The sequence below is a fragment of the Ctenopharyngodon idella genome, chromosome 6 (assembly GCF_019924925.1).
Source record: "Ctenopharyngodon idella isolate HZGC_01 chromosome 6, HZGC01, whole genome shotgun sequence".
Taxonomy (NCBI): Eukaryota; Metazoa; Chordata; class Actinopteri; order Cypriniformes; family Xenocyprididae; genus Ctenopharyngodon; species Ctenopharyngodon idella.
The window spans coordinates 20,604,942-20,625,596 of NC_067225.1; the positions used below are offsets into that span (position 1 = coordinate 20,604,942).

A 20,655-nucleotide genomic window follows, 5' to 3' on the forward strand; every position below is an offset into this window, starting at 1 on the left:
AACACAGGTTTTACAGAGTCTATTGGCTCTGGCGAGCTGTAACATAAACAAAACGCTATTGTCTATTTAAAAAAAGGCGGGCCTGTTCAATATATCGCCCTGTCTTCCTGTTTCAGTTGAAATTACGTCAACACGTTCAATAATGCTGCGCGTTCCAACACTCTTCAGTGGGCCTTTAATATAACTCCGATTGTGTTAGTCTGAAAGAGGATAGTCACAGGGCTCCAGACAAAAAATTTCATTAAGGAGCCATTGGCTCCTATAGGGGGAAAAAAACAGGCGCCAAATAATTTTTTTAAGAGCCAAACAACAAGGAACTTAAATTTTTTAAATCACTTAGGCCTACTTTTAGTCATCCGGTTGTGTTTATATATCTCCCCTTTACAGTTTCAGCATTTTCATCTTATCATACCTGATTTTTCTGGGAAATGAATGTCACTATTTTCACTTAATTTTGTTTTGTGCTTTTAGCAGAAAGAAGAGTTCGATCCTCTGTGTGAAGACTGCACATTGTGCTCGAGCGCCAAGAGAACTGAGAACAGCGGCAACGAGCAAAAATAACTAATTCCAGCGAGAGATCGCCTCTTATTTAACACAGACCAACGAATTTCTTATCGAATTGAGATGTTTCTTTCTTTTAGGTACGTCCATGCGTGCCGCGAGATCGAGACACGTCCCACCCGCAAATTATGCCTATACAATAAGTAGCCTTGCCTACTTTGAGGAAACTATTAAAATATTCCACAGAATGAATAGTCTTGTTTTATTTGTTATATGTCATATGTCGTTGTGTTAGAAACACCCTCGCAGCATTAACATTCGCAACATGAGTCAGGAGAAATTGTGCATCTGTTTGGTTTCAGATTACATTGCAGGAGCATATTTGTTTTAAATGTGAATTGTTTTATTTAAAAGTAGACATTTCATGCTTTCTTTAGATGTATGTTTCATGTTTGTGTGATAATTATTCGCGGAGTTTTAGTTCGTTTTTTAGACGTTTCAGAAAGTTTCAAAGACAGATGAAAGCACATTCTGTTTTTTTATTTTTATTTATTTATTTATTTTATTTTACAAAAGCAGAAGGTTTTGTTTTTATTGTGAGCATACACAAATTAAAGTAGACCATTTGCAGTTTGTGATGATGTCTTGCACTAATCTGTATCGCCAAAAATGACGGAGTAGGCCTATTTTAAGTTGTTTCAGCTGTCATGAGGAAAAATCCATCAGAACGCGCCGGCGCGTTCGTCAGCCAGGAGTCAAAGAAAACGTAGCCTATTTAGTTTCATTTTTATGTTTAAATATTAGACTATAGCCTAATATTAGTTTTTAAATTTCATTTATGTTGATTATGAAAAGTGAACAGCATGACTAAGATAGGCTAATAAGATGCGCAATATGTCGGGAGACATGCAGTGGGTCAGACGTGATTTTGACCACTTCATTAAGTTTTGTTTTGTAGAAAGCCTTTCTTTAAAGTGAATTTCGTTTTGTATAAATTGTATCTTAATTTTATTCAATGTTTTATCAACCAATTGCCTGGATTTAATAAATAGGAAGAAAACCAAGAACGTCAATTAATTGACAAGATATTGTTGGTCGAACAATAGTTGAACATTATCTGTAGACATCACAAGTACTGGAACCTAGCTGGAATCTTAAAATGATCATTAATACTCTTGTTATACTGTTTAAGGTACTGAAGACTTTTATGCCCTTTAAATTTATCTGATGAGCATGAGCTGAGCAAAATAATGAAAGTGATCAGCATGATTGATATTCAAAACGGTAAGCACGCGCTGCATTGTGTGTGTGTGTGTGTGTGTGTGTGTGTATCTGCAGTCTGCGAATTTATATGAAGAAATAGGCAGTTGTCTCCTTTACGCAGGAGCAGAACGGTGTGTTCAAATGTTGTTTTTTGCACCGATGCGAGGCAACAACATAGTCGGCTTTCATCAGCGCTAGTTCTTTGGCGTCTGTTTGGTGTGTGATATTTTCCCCTACCAATTCATATTTTGGCGCTCTAACCCAGTGAAACTTTCACATGCAGCATCTCATTTAATTATGTCAACACAACAAATGATGTGATAGGCTACTGGTCACAGAACACGCAAATAACTGCAAATTTTACAGTCATAACGTGTGAATTTGTATGGTGGCCAATGGCGACCTCAGCAAAAACATCACTCGCAAATTAATATTTTTAGTCGCAAATGCGACCGTTTTAGGCGCAGTTTGGAGCCCTGAGTACACCTATGATGGCTTTAGGTGAGTAAATCATGGGATTATTTTCATTTTTGGGTGAACTATCCCTTTAATATAGACATAAATAAAATCAGAAAACATTTCTCTGTAATTCTGTTTTTTTTTTTTTTTTTTTTTTTTTTGTAGATGCAGTTTAGTTTTTAGTTTTTTTTTTTTTGCAAACACATTATTGTTTAATTTTTTTCACTACTAGTTTTTCATGATTCTTTTCATTACTGATAATAATGATCAAGAAAAAGGCATACACTCTTCTTCCAATATTTAATATGTATGTTGAGCAACAAAACAGTACTACATCATACTCCTTTCATCCCCACCAATATTTAATTTATACAAATTAGTGAAAGCTACAATATGAAAAGTATGGGTGATATAAATCTTACCTAACTTATAAGTTGATTGGCTATTTGTAATCATATCTAATTAGAAGAAAATCCCACTGATGGGAAGTGTACGCAGTACTGAGAAGGCTCATTAACTTTGATGTTCACGGCTGTGATCTGGGCAAAGAAAACACAAAAGCCCAAGTCCTCCCCAACCATGCTCTCTCATACATTTTAATTTACATAAAAGCAGCAAAATAGAGGGAAAAGGGAAGTGTGTGAGAAAAAAAAAAAGAGAAGTGGATGGAACATCTTTATATCAGTGCAAGTTAACAATTTTCCACTTGATTTAAGAAAGGCTGGGAAGTCTCTGGGGCCTATTAGAAGAGCTTTCTACTGGCCACAAAGCAGAAAGAGTCAGCACATTTTACATTACTGAGACAGTGAGCAAGAAAGAGCGAGAGAGAGACAGAAAGATAGAATGGTGGTGTGAGCTATGATAAAGAGCAGGGAAATGAGAATAGTGACAGGGTGATAGAGGGATGAGAGGAAAGGTAGGAGAATCAAAAGAAGAGTGATCAGGGTGAGGTGTGAATGGATGTGGCCAGCAAACAAAAGAAGAAACGGGACAGAAAAACATGGGAAATGGCAGACAAAAATAGTGAGCCGGAGAAGGGGAAAAAGAACAGAGGGAGGGAGAAATGAAGAGAATGAGAGTGTGCTTTAACCCTTGCTCCGCTGGCGTATCCATTGCTGGCCTCTCGCCTGTACTGCTGTCATCAGCACTTTTTCACGTCCATAATTATGGTGTGCTATCCATCATATCTAAGACAGTGCTTTTGGGACGGCGCAAAATTACAGACCTAAGCACTTCAGCTAATAGAATAAATATTAATATCTCTCTTCTTATATATTCTCATTCTCACCCCAAATATTTAAATGAGCCCTGACAGCGAGAGAATGCATTTGTTACGATGAAGGGAAAGCAAAGAAGAACAAATGGAGGGAAAAAAAAACAGAGCGAGAGACAGACAGAGACAAAGAGAGAAGACGGGAGAAGCAGAAAACACTGCGAAGAAACAATTCATTAGAATGAGACAAATCCAAAGAGGAAGAAACTGATAGGAGAGGCGATGAAAGTTTCTGCGGAAGAACAATAAAGCCAAGCATACTGTCAGTTTAAAAAAAACAAATCACTTTTGTTCTGGCATATATGAATTATGTTATTATCTCAAAAGCTTCCCACTTTAAATCTGTAGCAAAATGACACTATAGTTAAAAAAAAAAAAAAAAAAAAAAAGATGCACTCAGTAATTTTTTAATTGGCCAATAGAGCAGTTGTTTCTGACTTTTCTTGGAAAATGTTTGACAATAGAGTGGTTACAGAAATAATTATTCAGTTGGTCATGTGATCTCCACAGGGCAACTTCATTCAACCTACTTCACTGGAAATTACTGATTACTGATTTTTTTTCTACTTCATGGGAAATTACTGATACTGAAATTACTGAGGCTACTGATATGACGTAGTTTCCTCATGCCAGTGTATTTTCTTTTCTGTTAAATTGGGGGGGCTGGGGTAACACTTTTGGTAACACTTTACATTAAAGTGCATTAAGCATCATGAACTAACAATGAACTTTTTTACAGCATTTTTAATGTTGATCATGTTAATTTAGAAATATTTTTTTTCTTCATTAATTCATTTATGTGACCTAAATTGTTAAAAATGTATTAGTACATGTATAAATTAACATTAACCAAAGTTAATACATGCTGGAAAGTATTGTTCATAGTTAGTTCATGATGTCTAATTAACCAATGTTAATGAACTGAACCTTAATGTAAAGTGTAAACAACTTTTTTTTTTTAATAAAGAAACATTACTAAGTGCACCAAAAGCTAACGCTGCTAAAACATAACAAAGAACATGACTAGCACAAGTCATATAATGTCATGTAAATTAAATTTGGATGAGAAGAAGAATGTAATAGGTAATACATGACAGTGGCTACATCTGTCTCATGCAAGCATACGTATGGATCCATGAGACTGAGGGACAGGTGTGATGGGGACAACAGGAGCATGTGTGTGGGAGAGCTGGGGTGAGGATAGAGGTCATGGATGGGTTAAAACCTGCTGGATTAAGGGCATACGAGGACACTTGGTAAATGTGGGTCATGTTGTGCTCTCTTGTTACTGTCCTCAATATGTCACTCATTCACAAACATGGAGGAAACCAAATACATATGTCATAAGTCCCTGGATGATGTTTAGATTAACATTCGGAACACAAACAACTTTTAAGAGCTCTATTTTAAAACTCTTGCAAAATGTAATCACTAATAAATAGCATTCATTCATTAAGACCTATAAAACTGCCATCAACTGCAAAGCACTTTAATACAACAAATGTTATGAGTGTCCAACTACTTTGCATCTATGTGGATGCAAGTAGAAGGGAGAAGATACATTTTGTTGACAGTGATGACCTGAAACATTGAACCACGTTACGTGCCAAATGCCAGTCGCGGTTGTTCACTCTCCATATCAACATCATTTACCACAGAATTCTTTCAGTACTATACAAGTGTGTACAAGAATAATTCCTCAATAAGGGAATGATAAGGATGATTTTTAAGAAAAACAAAACATGCTTAAAACAGACAAAAATAGACAATTACTGTATTTTAAAGGATGTTTAAGATAAACAATATATTTTATATTATATAGCATTTTAATGTTTTAAGATTTAAAGTACCTTTTTAAGCACTTTTACTTAATTGTAAGAGAGTTGAAAGGCTTTTTTTTTTAGCTTTTTTTTTTTTAACTTTTCCTAAAACTCATTTAATTTGCAAGAACTCAAAATAAAAAAAAGTCAACTAAATATTTTATGTTAACTGCTATCAAAACGTATGAGTTAGCTAACTCAGTACTTCAAGTTAGGAGCAATTATCATGAATTAGTACTACAAACCTGATAGTTCTGCTTACTTAAAACTGGGAACATCATAACTCAAAAATTTAATGTAACTGATTACCTCAAATTTTTTGAGTTAGCTCAACTTATTTGGGTTTACAGTGTAATACATTATAAATTAAAGTGTTAAAATAAGGAAAATATATTCAAGTAAAATATTTTCAATGAACTTCCTATTTATCTACATAGATTTTATAGCGAATAATATCTTAAGAATAGCCAATATTGCTGTCATTACATCACACATTTCAGAGATCAAGTTTTTTTAAATCAATCAATCAATAAAATAAAAATAAATTAATACAAAATAAAAAAGGTTAAAGTTTTCAAATAGTCAAACACCCCCTAATTGAATAACCAACTAACGTGCTTGCAATAGAAATCATCGTACCTTAATAGAAACCATCTTACCTTATCTCCCTGCGGGCAGTAGCCTCGGACAAAGTCTTTACACACATCGGCTTTGCGTGACACATAGACATGACTGTATGGACAGCTACTGTTATTACAGATCCCCTTCAGAAAGTATGAGCACACAGGCATCTACAAAGAAAGAAAGAAACAATCATTTAGAGCTTGATATCAGATATATGATAAATGATATCAGAGATCTATGCAAATTATACAAAATAAAACAATCTTCACTAAAACAAGTCAAATCAATCAATCAAGACAAAATAATCTCAAAAATTAAACTTCCAGCACTGAGCAAAAGAGTTAGTGTGAGAGAATGTGGTTCGTTTGAAACGCCAAAGAACTTATAAAAGGATAAAAGCAGTAACAATACAGCTTAGCTTTTAAATTCATATTCTAACAGATGTGTGTAGATTATAAAGTGAGTAAGTGATGGGAAACATAAGTGAGTTACACAAATATGGCACCAGTATTATATCATGTATCTATTGAAGTCCCTGTCAAAACATGCATTTATCACACATTGTCTAATCAGTAATTATGTGCATGTGTCAATGGCACAGATTTGTACTGACTCCTTGTGAATATAATCTGCATGTATGAATAATCTGAAAGTGACTGAGTGCTCTCTGGGTTTAAAATAGAATGTGAGGTTCGCGCACACGATGAACGGAAGGGGGTTGGCGCTGCCCTCTTAAGTGGAATCTCATTTCCATGGGGGTCATATCATTTCTGCTTAATTAACTGCAACAGAAATATTGACCCAAGCGGGGCGTCGTACCACCTGCATGATGTGTTTATGTGCAGGGGAGGGGTATGGACGCTAGCCATGACTGGGGTGAAAGGGTTTTGGGGGCTGGGTTGGGGGTCTTGTTTCTCAGTTATTTGGAGGGGGAACTGGATCGTTTTCAATTGCAGGCGTGGACTCAAGCCATGCTTCATGGCATATACAAGGATGACACAGGGTACGGGGTTAAACTGAGCCCCAAGCAAGGCTGTGGAGGAATAGAAGGAGGGGGGGGGGGGGGGGGCTTATGGGGTTGGGACTAGCAGGTGGGTCTGCGCTGCGATGAGGTGGCTCTGCTCCTTTAAGACAAGCAGACAGCTGGTCTCTCAGTGCACTGGAGGGGTAGAGGGTGACGACTGTCACAGGTGCAGTGATTCGGTGTGTTTGTATGTGGGGGGGGGGTATTGGACAGAATACAAGCAAAAGTCTGAACAAGTGTTAGAACATAAAGAGAGGGAGGGAGGGAGAGAGTAGAGCAGAAAGAGAGACAGAGAGTATGTGTGTTTTACAGAAAGTGAACACTCTCAGTGGGGAGGCTTTTTCTGTGTCAAACAAACAAGGGAAACAGGTGTCTCACTGTGAGAAGGAAGTGTGGGGAAAGTTTCAGACTGTGTCCTTCTAAACCTGGAATGCCACTGCTATTCCTGTCACATATACGCTCTTCATTTGCCACTCCTGCAGTCATTCTAAATATTGTATTATTTCTGTGTTACTTCCATTTTACACTAGAAGGGCTTTAGTTTATACTACAAAAAAAAAAAAAAAAAAAAAAAAAAAAAATTCTTTCCCAAAAACACAAAATTCACTGAAAAGAACTCAAAAGAAACAACATTCACTCACAAATCACATCGCTTTGGCTCGCAAGTAAGTTTATCACTATATAAGTGCTACACAAGAGCAGTATCTTGCTAACAAATGATTTTGAAAGGAATTATAAATTCATTATAGATGGTTTTATTGTCTTTTAAAGATTTTATTAATTTCCATGACTTTTTCAGGCATGAAAAACACTGAATTTCCAAAGTTATCTCACGACTAATTCGTACGTAGTTTATGAGGTGGCTAATTCGTGAGACTCGGGTGACGGGTAGGTTTAGGGGCTGGGTTTGATGTAGGTCATTCGTACAAATTCATAAAAATTGTACAAATTTGTATGAGTGAGGTCATACGAATTCGAATGAATTAGCCACCTCGTCAAATATATAAGAATTGCCGTGAAACCGGGTTGGATTTTCCATGTCTTTCATGATCATGTGTAGAGTTGTCAAAAGTAGCGACTTCGGTACCATGTCAGTACCGAAATTTTAAAAATGTGATGCTTTGAACGCTGAGCAGATTCGAAAACACCTCTGATTGGCCATTGTGTTGATGCCCTCATCGGATGTGTCTGTGATTGGCTTCAATGATCAACGCTTCAAAAACGTTGATCATTGTAGCCAATCGCAGACATATCCGATGAGCGGGTCAACACAATGGCCAATCAGAGGTGTTTACGAATCCGCTCAACAGCACTCAAAGCGTCACAGTAAAATTTCAGTACTGATTGGTACTGAAGTCGCTACTTTTGACAACTCTAATCATGGGAATCCTAAAGAAAACTTTGGATATTAAGTGGACCAAGTAATTGATTTTCTACTGAAATAAATGAATACCAATTATGGCAAATATTTAAAATTATGTACACGTACATGAAATACAAAATTCTGACTGTTTTATTCATGAGGAGTATACATAAGGTTGGTCTCTCTTCATGGTGGCTGCCATATTGAAATAACTCACTTCATCTCAGCAACCCAGCTATTGTCAGATACTTTTGGTTGCAACTTGCATTTTAGATCCCAGCAAATACAATATTTATATAATGGTATTGAAAACTAAATGGGTTAACAAGATGAGGAGAAACACTTTGAGAGCAAAGAATTATGGCTATGAAAAAATATGACCATGCATATGTGTATGTCTGTCTGTGAGGGGAAGGTAAGTAATGAGGTCGTAATGTTCACTTCAGGAGAATCTAGACTAGTATATGATGGGTCACATGTTGCATCAACACTGATCCCATTTCCACCTGTCTCCATGACGGCAATGCCTAGGCAAAGACCTCAAAGTATGTAACTCTGGAATCTAGTGGGATTGCCTCAAAGATATTGAGACTGTAACACACCAACATAACCTGAGAGAGGAAGCTAAGTCCCTGACATAGTATCTTTAATTATCACCCCACAGGCCAGCAAGCCCTGACAGTAACCTGATACCACCACATACGGCCAGTCATGACTTATGTTAAGATTCTTATGGCTTTATGCATAAATCCAACTGTCAATACTGTCCTACAAAGATAAAATACAGTAGCTGCACATTTTATGTTTGAGTTATGATTGAAATCAGGTCTATTAGATTATGATCTGCACTGTGATGGACAAGTTTGGTTCAACTATGCTTAGATTTAGAGAAAACTATTATGAAAATTAATATCAAATCAAACAAAATTCAATTAAAAAACCTGCTGCTGTACTTTTGTGATTACAAAAATCATTCACAAGGATGTGTTCTTCCATTCCACAGCGATTTTGAATTGTTTTTCAACACTGTAAAAAATGATTTTTCAAAGTTATAAATAAAACAACTATTGGAGTACGTTTTACAAGAAAATACTACTTACAGTTGTTCTGCTTTACTACTTCTAATTTCATGTTTAATTCAGTGTGTTACTTCCCATTTCTTTGTAACTGGTTGTGAAATTTACTAGAAGTATGGTTTCTGAGTGGAAATTGTTTCTAGATCAGGGGTTGGCAACCTATGGTAATCACTGGCACGTGAGCTAAAGCAAGAGAAGTGTATGTATTTTATTTAGATAAAGTACCTCACCCCTGCATACAGATCTACATTTTGAGGTAATCCTAACACAGCTTGTTTTTATTAAGTTAGGAGCTATAAATACCATTACTGCACAAGTCAATGAAAGTGCGTAGCTCTGACAAACCATTAGAAGGACCGCTGCGCATCACAAGCCACTGAAAGCACAACGCAGATCAAGACAGCAGATGTATCACACAAGTTAAGCCCATTTGACTGACAGCTTACAGTTTGTTCTGCTTAGCTTTAAAAAAAAACAAAAAAAAACCGTTAATGCTATAAATTAAAGTATATAGAGTCCTATTAAACACAATGGTGGTGATGTGCAAACTCCTTTCACGCATAGTGCACTCAAAAAACATTGGTGTAGAACCAATTTTCACTCAGAAATTGCTAGTAAATTTCAATATTAATTACAAAGAAATGGCAACACGTTGAATTAAACATGACATTTTGAAGTAGAAAGACAAAAAGTATTTTCTTGTACAACTCCAATTATCTTTTTTTTATTTACAGCATTTTTTACAGTGTGGGGCTCAGAAGGTTCACATTGGAATGTTTAATTCAAACCTGCTATTCAAAGTTTAATTTAAACCTGAAAACAGATTAACTTGTAGGATTATGACTATTTTAAAACAAATTTGATGGAAAATTGCTTCAGAAACATTTAAATATCTATGTTACTAATCAAATTAGAAAAACTTAAAAATGGCACTTCATGACAAAAAGGTTGCCGACCCCTGCGCTAGATTGTTGACTTTTTTTTTTTTGCAGCGTCCATTATCCTGTCCTGTTTTTGGAAACTAGAAGCCTTAAATCAAATAATTTTTTATGCTTTTAATGGAGGAACCCTTAAAAGTATACTGACTTACCTTCTCTTTGGCTACTTTATGTGAGAAAGGACAAGTCCCATCTGTCTGCTTACATGTGCCTCGGAGAAACCTGCCAACCAATCAAGAGTTTAATTTGAAGCCAGCTTTCAAAGTGTTAGACATTTTGTGCGACTATGCACAGATAATCAGTACCTGGTGCAGACAGCTACTTTGTCAGGGTCGTGGATGTAGGGGCAAGTGTCACCATGGTTACACTTGCCGAATCGGTTATAGTACATGCAGTACTGCTTGGCCTTCTGTTTCTTCTGTCGGGCCTGTCGTATTATAGCTAAACTCCTCTGCACAGCACGACTGATGCACACAGGGAAAAAAAAAAAAAAAAAAAAAAAAAAAATCACAAAACCAGTAAACAAATTCACCTTCATATGTTATGTATTGTTATGCTGTGGAATTAACCTTTTCTTAAAATACTAACTTGGCTACGTAACGTGTGGCTGATGTTCTTCCCTGATTACTAGTCGAGGAAACATATGGATTGTACCACTCTCCTGTAGTATGGAAAGAGAGAAAATTACAGAAGGAAGACTCATTATACACAAAAGATTATGCACCATTTTACAAAAGCATATGTCTTTCTTCTGTTCGCCACAGAAAGCTATCATATGTTTTCCCAAGTTTGACGGACTACTTTCATGATTTTATAATACTTTCATGGAACTTCCCTGGATACTTAATGCTTTCAATGTATGGAAAAGAGCAGCATAAACATTCCACTAAACACCTCTTTTTGTTTTTCACAGAAGAAAGAAATTTGGTTTTGTGTTTGGTTTGGATTGACTTAAATTTGAAGAAATAATGACCTAATTACCATTGTTGAAATGAACTATTCCTTAAAAAAAACATTCAGCTTTACCCAATATAAAAAACATCAGATTTACACAAAATAAAGTGCTATATACACTTATGTCTTTGTGAATGTAGATATTATAGCTTGAAGTGAGCTGTAGGCCAGTGCTTGTTTGTTTCTCTTGCCTCATCCGAGCTTGAGCACAAGCATATTTATTTATAACAAGCCAGACTAATAGCATGTAATTAAAGGTCATCGTGTTCATTGGTAGTGACGGAGGCCAGCATGTACAACTAAGACAAGATGCCATGCTGCTTATTTATATATCAGGGTCTGTCAACCACAGCCAAATGGGAATCAAAGAGAGAAGTAGGTATAAACACTGTACACCATGTAGCACTGACTGATAGAGCGATGAGGACAGACACAAGGAATGTAATATCTGAGTGTATGTGAGAAATGGCTTGCTGGTTATGTGGGATGCAATTGTAAAGTCGGTGTGAAAAAGTGAATGAGAGATTGCGTCTGTGTGTTTTAACTGTACCAGACCTGTGTGTGGTGAGACTACAGTTTGTTGGGGAGATCATAAATAGACATGTGTATGTGTGTTTGTGTGGAACTCTTGTCACAGAGCAGGAGCTGATCTTTAATTTCACTTCTGACTAGGGCGTTAAGGTTTAATCTAGGCCATTCACCATCTCTCCCATTCTCTCTGTGTCTCTCTCTCTCAACCTGTAGCCAGTGACAGATGACAGCTTTATTATTTCAGAAGGCGAACTGTAGCCCCCCTACACTCTCTCGCTGGATGGGTTGATAATCTGAACCGTGTACTTAGAGACAACCAATAAATACTGACCATATAAAACCCACTTCAGGGGCACATATTCATGTAAACAAAAAAAGTGTGCAGCATACATTTCAAATCTGATTTTAATGGTATGAATCTCTGCCAATTTATCAGACAATGTATGTCTAAACAGCAATGATCTCTGCAAAATAGTTACCTGGTCTACTGTTAGGTGTACAGGTGGTTTGGGTGCGAGAGAGCTTATTGGCTGAGACTCTGTATAGGGCTCCGCCTATCCACCTCATGCTCCGCCCCCTCCACTGCCTTTCTGGAGTAGTCCTTAGCCGATTCTGCAGGAGGATTCTACATAAAAAGTTGCAAAAAGAGAAAGACAAATGATGCAAGGGGATGATAGTAACATTTAAACACCAATTATAATCCAAATTTCACTCACACACAAAAAAAGTTTTTGCCTCAAAACATCAAGGAAAAATTGATTTCTCACAATCTGCCTTCATTTAAGAGAACCTTTGTTTAAATCTATTTTGTAAGCATCACATCATGTCACATTTCTGAATGCTCAATGAAGGCAGCAAGGCAGCTTTTCTTTTTTGCTCTTACCGTCCCTCCTTCAACACCCCTTTCCAATCTCATCCTCACCTTCCCAAACATACCCACACTCTCACGCTCTCTCTATCTCTCTCTCTCTTTCTCCTGGCTCCTGTGTCACAGCACTCTGGTAAATTGCTCCTTTAATGGAGGGGACGGCCGTGTGGAAATGGAAAGAATTGAAAAGAGGAGGAAATCATTGAGATAATTGCCAGGGCATGAGGCCAGAGCAGAGAGACTGCCCCACAAACATACTCCTTGATGCTTCCTCTTCCTCTCAAACATGCACACGGACACACACACACACACGCACACACACACACACACACGCACACACACACACACACACACACACACTAAAGGACATTCTTGCACATTCTTGTTTATTAAGAAATCTATGTGCAAAATTGACAGAAACAAACTAAAATGCTTAAAACCTATAAAAGGTTAATCACTTCAAAAAATAACCTAAAGTGTGCTTTCTTTATTAAAAATGCTTGTGTAACAGAATAAATTGAGAATAATGTTTTTTTTTTTTTCAAATACAGATCACAAACTTCATCGATATAACGTAGTTTACTAGAGGTTCTGACAAAATGTTAATTGCTGCAATCTATTTAAAAATGTTTAATTAATTTAAATTATTTTTTAAAAATTGGTTTGAATGAATGATTTAATGATAAATCACTCATAAATACTCGTTTCATAACTGGATGAATCATTTTTAGACAAATCTCTTATTCAATGACAAATACATTTTTTTTAACAGTCATTTGTAATGATGTAATGATACAATTGTTTTTTGAAGCACCAAGTTACTTTCAAAAGGTGATTTGCTCTATTTTGACCGCTACCGTAGACGTCAGTGTTTATATCTGAAATATAAACTTTAGTTTTATCCCAGTACTTCTGTAATAATTCAAATTAATGTAACACAGAAATAACAATACTGTGTGTAGTTGAAAAGACTGTGAAGCTGTTTCATACCTATACATGACAACTGCTCTATCAGCGGCAGTGCCAATGCAGATTTGAATGTTTCGACGTGATTTTGTCAAAGGTTTAATAGATATAGCTGAATCGCCGTGGTTTAGGAATACGTTTGTGGGGGTGTCTGAATCGAGATCGTGATCTTTTAATGATTAATCGTGCAGCTCTACCATATAGTCTTTTACACCTTTCAAAGTATATATTTGAGACTGATTGTGGGAGAAGTTGTATGTGAAGGAGTGTATGAGAGTAGCTACTCTGTATTAGGAGACATGGACTTTAGTACAAAACGTTTCGAGAGCCCAACAGCAAATCACCTCCAACATCAATCTACACCCAATACAAGAGCTTCAACTACACAATCTATTGCCTCGGCCAATATGTCCAACCCCAGCCCACATGTACAGCACAGCACCAACATTGAGCCAGAGCACACCTACACACAAAAAGCATCACTGGCTTCAATACAAATACACATTGATAAACTGCCAGGTTACAGTACTCTTAAAATATTATAATATTGCTAACCAAATTTTTTAATAATTGCTAAATGTGCATCAAAAAAAGAAAAGAAAAGAAAAAAAATATATTAATTTGTAGCGGGGCGAGTTAGGAGCCACAGTTTCACACTTAAAGTGATAGTTCACCCAAAAATGAAAATTATGTCATTAATATTTGTGTCACTCCAAACCCATAAGACTTCTTTATCTTTGAAACACAAATGAGGATATTTCTAGGATACTTCTTTCCCTTCATTTAAAAGTTTATTTCACCAAAACTTTGACGCTTCAAAAAGTTCATAAACGCATCATAAAAATAATCCATACAAATTTTGTGGTCATATTCAAGTCTTCTGAAGAGGCACAATTGGTTTATTATATGATTCACATATAAATGCTGATCAACGCACATACATAGAACACATCAAATATGGTAAATGGAAGATCAAACATGCATCCTTGACATGCAAGAACCAATGAGGTTTGTTCTGGCATGTGACGCAAACACATTTCAACTTCTGCAAGAACCAGTGAGGTTTGTTCTCGCATGTCAAGCATGTACGGTTGAGCTTCTCTTTACCAGAATTTTCATTGTTGGGTGCACTGAAAAATTTTGACCTTGTGATGTTTAATCCTCCCAATAAAAACAACAGACTTCTCTCTGGTGACGTATGCCAGACTTCTTTAAAATCATTTGGTCCGCTTAAATCCCGCCCCTGCAAGCTTGCGTTTATCTGCATCCACTTTTGATAAGATATTTTGAATAACGTTTGTAAGAAAACAGTTTTGGTTCCCATTGACTTCTATAGTATTTTTGTCCATACAATAGAAGCCTACTGTTTTGTATACCAACATTCTTCAAAATATAATCTTTTGTGTTTTAACACATTGCAAAGACACAAGATCAAAGTGCCAAACAACCTGTAGTGCATCTACATCCTTTTAGCTGTAAAAGCATATGTCGCACATACATCATAACCCGCACAGGTCCACAACGGCTTAGTGACAGCAGCCATGGGAGCCATAATGAGGCGTAATGGGAGAACAGTTGCTGCCCTCACTGGGGCTCAGGCAGGGCACCCAAGAGCCATAATGGAGCCTAATGGAGCCATGACATGAACATGGAACATGCGAGGCAGTTAACCTCAGTCTTAGTGAGCCTGTATGACAAATGGATAAAATATATGAGGCCTAAACTCGGAAGCAGAGTACATGTATAGCATGCAAATGTTCTTCCGCTGGGCTTTGTTTAAGATGGAGCGAGAGGGAAGCTGTAAACACAAGATGCTTTGTGACCTCTTGGGTCTCTCATTTTAACTCTGGAAAAGATGGAAATAAAAGTAAGACAGGAAGTAAAGAGGAGAGCTCCATCACCCTTAGAGCTCTCAGCCAGTCGTCCTTGACCCTTAAACGCCAATACCTTATCTTCAGCCAACCGGCACACTTTAAATCACAGGTCGCCACAATATACGTACCTTTAGTTGCTGTTCTGGTATCAGTTATGTTTGTGTTTCCGGTTACCGCAGTAACTCAGACTAGAAGGCATAAGAGCCGATCCGATATCAGAGGCAGAGGGAACCGGCTGTGCTAATACATGGGGTCTGGAGGGACATATCACGTCGTCTCATGTATCACTTGAATGGCAGTAGGGAATTATTTTTATGGGACACACGATGGGTTGTAATTGCACTGTTAGAGTAGGAAGTGATTTAGTATTTGGGGGCTCTGACCCTGAGGCTACGATATAAAAAGGTCTTTGTGCTCTTCCTGAGGGTCTGCTGGGGGATATAAGAGAGGAGAAGTTTTTACAGAAATATTTTTTACAGGTGCACTGTATAATATATATATTATAGATTTTTCGATACATATCAATACTGAAATATCTTAATCTCTTCAAATACTCATTGCTCTGGATGAATATTGTAGGTGTTACAGAGCTTGAATTTAGACATGGGATTGCGCGTATTGCACATAATTTTACTCATTCTTGCAGATTTTGTGCTCACGCCCAAAATGTGCGCACATAAAGCTGCCTCTCAGTACTAAATTGAATTCTTTTTCACTGCTTATTGAGCTTTAACAGTCTAATTCACACAAAATAACGTCAAAATGCCTTTTTGTGAGTATTCACGTAAACACAGTCAGTTATGTTTTAAGTGAAACGTAAACAGTTGAGAAGGAAAACGCATGTGTAACAGTATAATGGATCATCCGTGCGTCAGGTCGTAAAGTGACAGCAGCCTAATATACCTGTTGCCAAATTATGAAATAATATTAAAATATTAAAAATATCTATATGGCAGTTTTCCCCATGGTATTGATGTCGAAATTGTGGCTAGTGAAAATGCTGAGTGGCTAGTAACTTTGGAAAACCACTAGCCACAGTGGCTGGTGAACAAAAAAGTTTGTCAAGCCCTGGTTTTTGTTTAACCCTTTGTTGTTGAGGTCATATTTTTGCATTTGTTGATTGTTACGGTACTTGGGGTTTGTGTAAGTGTACATAGTGTGAAGCCTATATACAACCTTCTAAAAGTGAAAGTGAAAAAGTGAAAGTGAAAGTGACACGTGAAGGCCAAGTATGGTAACCCATACTCGGAATTTGTCCTCTGCATTTAACCCATCCAAGTTAGTGCACACACATTAGGAGCAGAGTAGTGAGTAGTGAACACACACACACACACACACACACACTGCAAACCATGATGCACACCCGGAGCAGTGTGTATCTAAAACTATATCTAAAACTAGATATATTTGCTTTAGAAACAAAGATATCATTTCATGGCTGAATGAAGCATTTTGCATTTAGTGATCAAACAAATTCAAATTAATAAATAAGTACTGTTAATTATGGAGATTTTAAAGACAATAGTTGAGTGGATCTAAAAATCTGAATGCATTGAATTTTTAAGTTCCCTCAACAATTCATTTATTACAGTGTGCTCATGTTAAGTAGGCATGAAATGCAAAAATATACCGGATATGCTGATGATGACCCATCCCTCGAGGGGCTGGAGCGAATCTGTGTTTTTGTCCCTTTAATTCATTCTGTCAAAATAAACGCTTTTACAGCAAACATCTCTGAGGCATCATGATTTTTATCACTCCCACTAGACACAAATCTCTGTTTTGCTAGTATGTGGCATATTTAGGGGGCACGGTAAGCAACCATCAGCAAGGATGAGCGCTGGGGACTTACACCTGTGTCAAGACAAAAACACATCAGTGCTGGTGCATGTGACGATCAGAAGAATGCATATGCTGGCCAAACATTAGTGTGTATGCACGTCAATTAAGTTAAAACCTTTTAATTGTAAGAAAAGTTCTATAAAGAATTAGCCGTCGATCACCTGGCCACTTTCAATCATACAGACTCACATGAGAGCATGTGCATGCATATACAGTATGTGTGTCTTGTAGTGTTTCGACCGCAGGACGAGCGCAGATGAAGGAGAGAGCGAATCAGCACTCCGGCAGGGTGATTAACGATGTGACTTTTGTTTTGGTGACGGGGAGGAATTCACAGGCCGCACGGGCATTCACAATAATGCTTGTCTTGTCTATTTGGCTGCAGAGAAAGCATTAGTAAGCTCATCCTGAAGAATAGACAAAAAGAGTTACCCTTGAAATGAGCTAGCTGGTTTCACTTAACCAATTTTCCTTGTGTAAATGAGTTTTTTGCCTGTAGCAAAGTAGATAATGAGGTGAAGCTTAAGTGATAACCATATTAAAGACTATTAGAGAGGGAAAACATTTAAAACGTTTGAAGAAATCAGCTTCAAAACAGCTCAAGGGCAGACAAGTGGTCATTGAAAGGGGAGAGGACTGAGAGACATGAGGTAAATTAGGCAGTTGTCATCAGGGTGTATTTCGTATTTATGTTTTGTTTCAGGTATTTTTGCCTATTCTACCACCCACTGTTATGGGTGGCACATTTCAGATTGGACTATGACAATAAATGCTCTTGATTAGTATCAGTGATGCACACATGTAGAAGTAACACATTTGATTGCATCTTGATTGCACAAGTCATACTGACTATTTGGATCTTGAGTGCTGTCTGCAGGTAATGCACACTTTGTGCACAGCACTGTCTATAAACAACAAACTAACAAACAAAAACCCTCTACTCTCGCTTCTGTACCTTCAGCATAGTGGTATTACAGATATTGTTGGCTATTGTATGACAAAATGGTTGTAATCTTTCTCATTTGTAAGTCGCTTTAAACTAAATTAGCATTTGCTTAATTTCACTACTGCTCAAAAGTTTGGGGTCAGTAATATACTGTATATATGTTTTAAGAAGTTAATACTTTTAATACTTTTATTACATTCTTACTGACCCCAAACCTCTGGTAGAGTATATCTATACATAGGATAAACAAAAATAGTTGTAAAAAATAAATACAAAATAAAATTGGGCTTTTGCCATCCACTGTTGCTGGTAAGTAAAACGTTTAGGGTATTTCCTACCCTAGTCATCATCAACATTTGTATCAATTACATCCATTCCTCCATGCTCCTGCTCTGTTTTATATCTCATAATACATATGTGACCATGGACCATAAAACCAGTCATAAGGGTCAATTTTTTTGAAATTGAGATTTATACAAAAATTGAGATTAATATAAGCTTTCCATTGATGTATGGTTTGTTAGGATAGGACAATATTTGGCTGAGATACAACTATTTGAAAATCTGGAAACTGAGGGTGCAAAAAAATAAAAAAAATAAATAAAAATAAAAATATTGAGAAAATCGCCTTTAAAGTTGTCCAAATGAAGTCCTTAGCAATGCATACCCACTCACAAAAAATATTTTTTTATACATTTACAGTAGGAAATTTACAAAATATCTTCATGGAACATGATCTTTTCTTAATATCTGAATGATTTTTGGCATAAAAGAAAAATCAATAATTCTGACCCATACAATGTATTGTTGGCTATTGCTACAAATATACCCGTGCGACTTATGACTGGTTTTGTGGTCCAAGATCACATATAGCAATACTGTGATGGCAGTATTATGGCAGTATTAACTTTCAAACATTTTTGGTTGTTAATATCAGCGCTCTTATGCTCTATTGCTCTACCTTGTCCTTTAGCACTCTCAAGTCTCATCTCTTGTTCCTCCTGTTCTCCCTCATGCTCCCCTCCCTTCTCCCCCTGGATAGGTGGATGAGATGAATGGAGAGGTGGTGAAGAAGAGGAGAGGGGAGCAGCGCTGCAGCATATCCTGTGCTGATCAATACCAGAGCACTAAACCTGATGAGGGCCACACTGGCCACTCCACCCACACTGAGAGAGTGCATGACCATATGTGTGAGAGTGCGTCGACTACAGAAAATAAAAGGTAAATATTATTTTTTTTTTTTGGTTTCTCAGACTTGAACAGTGTTAGAGTTCAAGGAAACATCAGGAAGAAATCTGGCCTAATACATTGCACTACAGCAAAATAAATGAATGTGTTTTCTAAAATATTTCCTTAAAAATAAGGAACGAACAATATAAAAAAAAAAAAAAGATTATTCCAATAAATGTATAAAACAGCAATAAATTAAAGCCTATTAATCAATCAAGTTTTAATTATTTAATGTAAATTTAATTAATTAATTAAACTGATATCAATATGAATTCATATTTATAAAAATAATTAATTAAATATAAAATTCATATTTGTGATTACAATATCACAAGTATTTGAATATATTTTAATTCATTAATTTAAATATAATACATAATAATATAATATAATACATAATAATATAATATAAATATAAATATAATATAATATAATATAATATAATATAATATAATATAATATAATATTCAAGCAACACAGAGACTGTAGATGCTGCTGAAAATTTGCTTTGCCATCACAGGAATACATTTTAAAATGTATTACAATAGAAAATGTTTATTTTAAATTGTAACAATATTTCACAACATCACTGTTTTACTGTATTTGCTTTATCAAATGAATGCAGCCTTGGTGAACATGTTTTCAATAATATAATATGAATGAATAATACTGATATCAATAATATTATATGAATAATTATTTATGTCAACAACATTAATATTAATATGATATGAAATTCATATTTGTGATGACAATTTCACAATATCAATATCACAAGTATTTTATTTTAATGTACATTTTATTATTGAATATAAATAATATGATATTAACACTGATATTGATACTATTCGAGCCATTATTAATATTAATAGCAATAAAAATGATATAATATAAATTAATTAATATCCATTATTATAATATCAAGAGAAATAATCGACAATTATGAATTTTGTCATAATGCATCCCTAGTACAGTTCTTAAGAGGTGATCTGGTGGGTCAAATACAAAGAGAAAAACAAACTCTACACTTACAATTAAAAAAAAAAAAAAAAACAATTGAGAAAGACAAATCCAGAAAATAACAAAACAGAGAGTGTGTAATG

The 20,655-nt window shown here is 36.0% G+C and overlaps 1 protein-coding gene across 1 annotated transcript in view; it reads right to left on the reverse strand.

Annotated features, from left to right (window-relative positions):
- The window catches only part of zc3h3 (zinc finger CCCH-type containing 3), a 72,478-nt gene that overhangs the window by 9,658 nt on the left and 42,165 nt on the right, over positions 1-20,655 (reverse strand). Inside the window, exons 5-9 of the mRNA XM_051896690.1 lie at positions 12,306-12,451; positions 10,930-11,002; positions 10,647-10,805; positions 10,494-10,563; positions 5,976-6,107 (exon numbers count right to left, since the gene is read on the reverse strand). Coding sequence (XP_051752650.1) covers positions 5,976-6,107; positions 10,494-10,563; positions 10,647-10,805; positions 10,930-11,002; positions 12,306-12,451 — 580 coding nt within the window. The remainder of the gene's footprint in view (positions 1-5,975; positions 6,108-10,493; positions 10,564-10,646; positions 10,806-10,929; positions 11,003-12,305; positions 12,452-20,655) is intronic.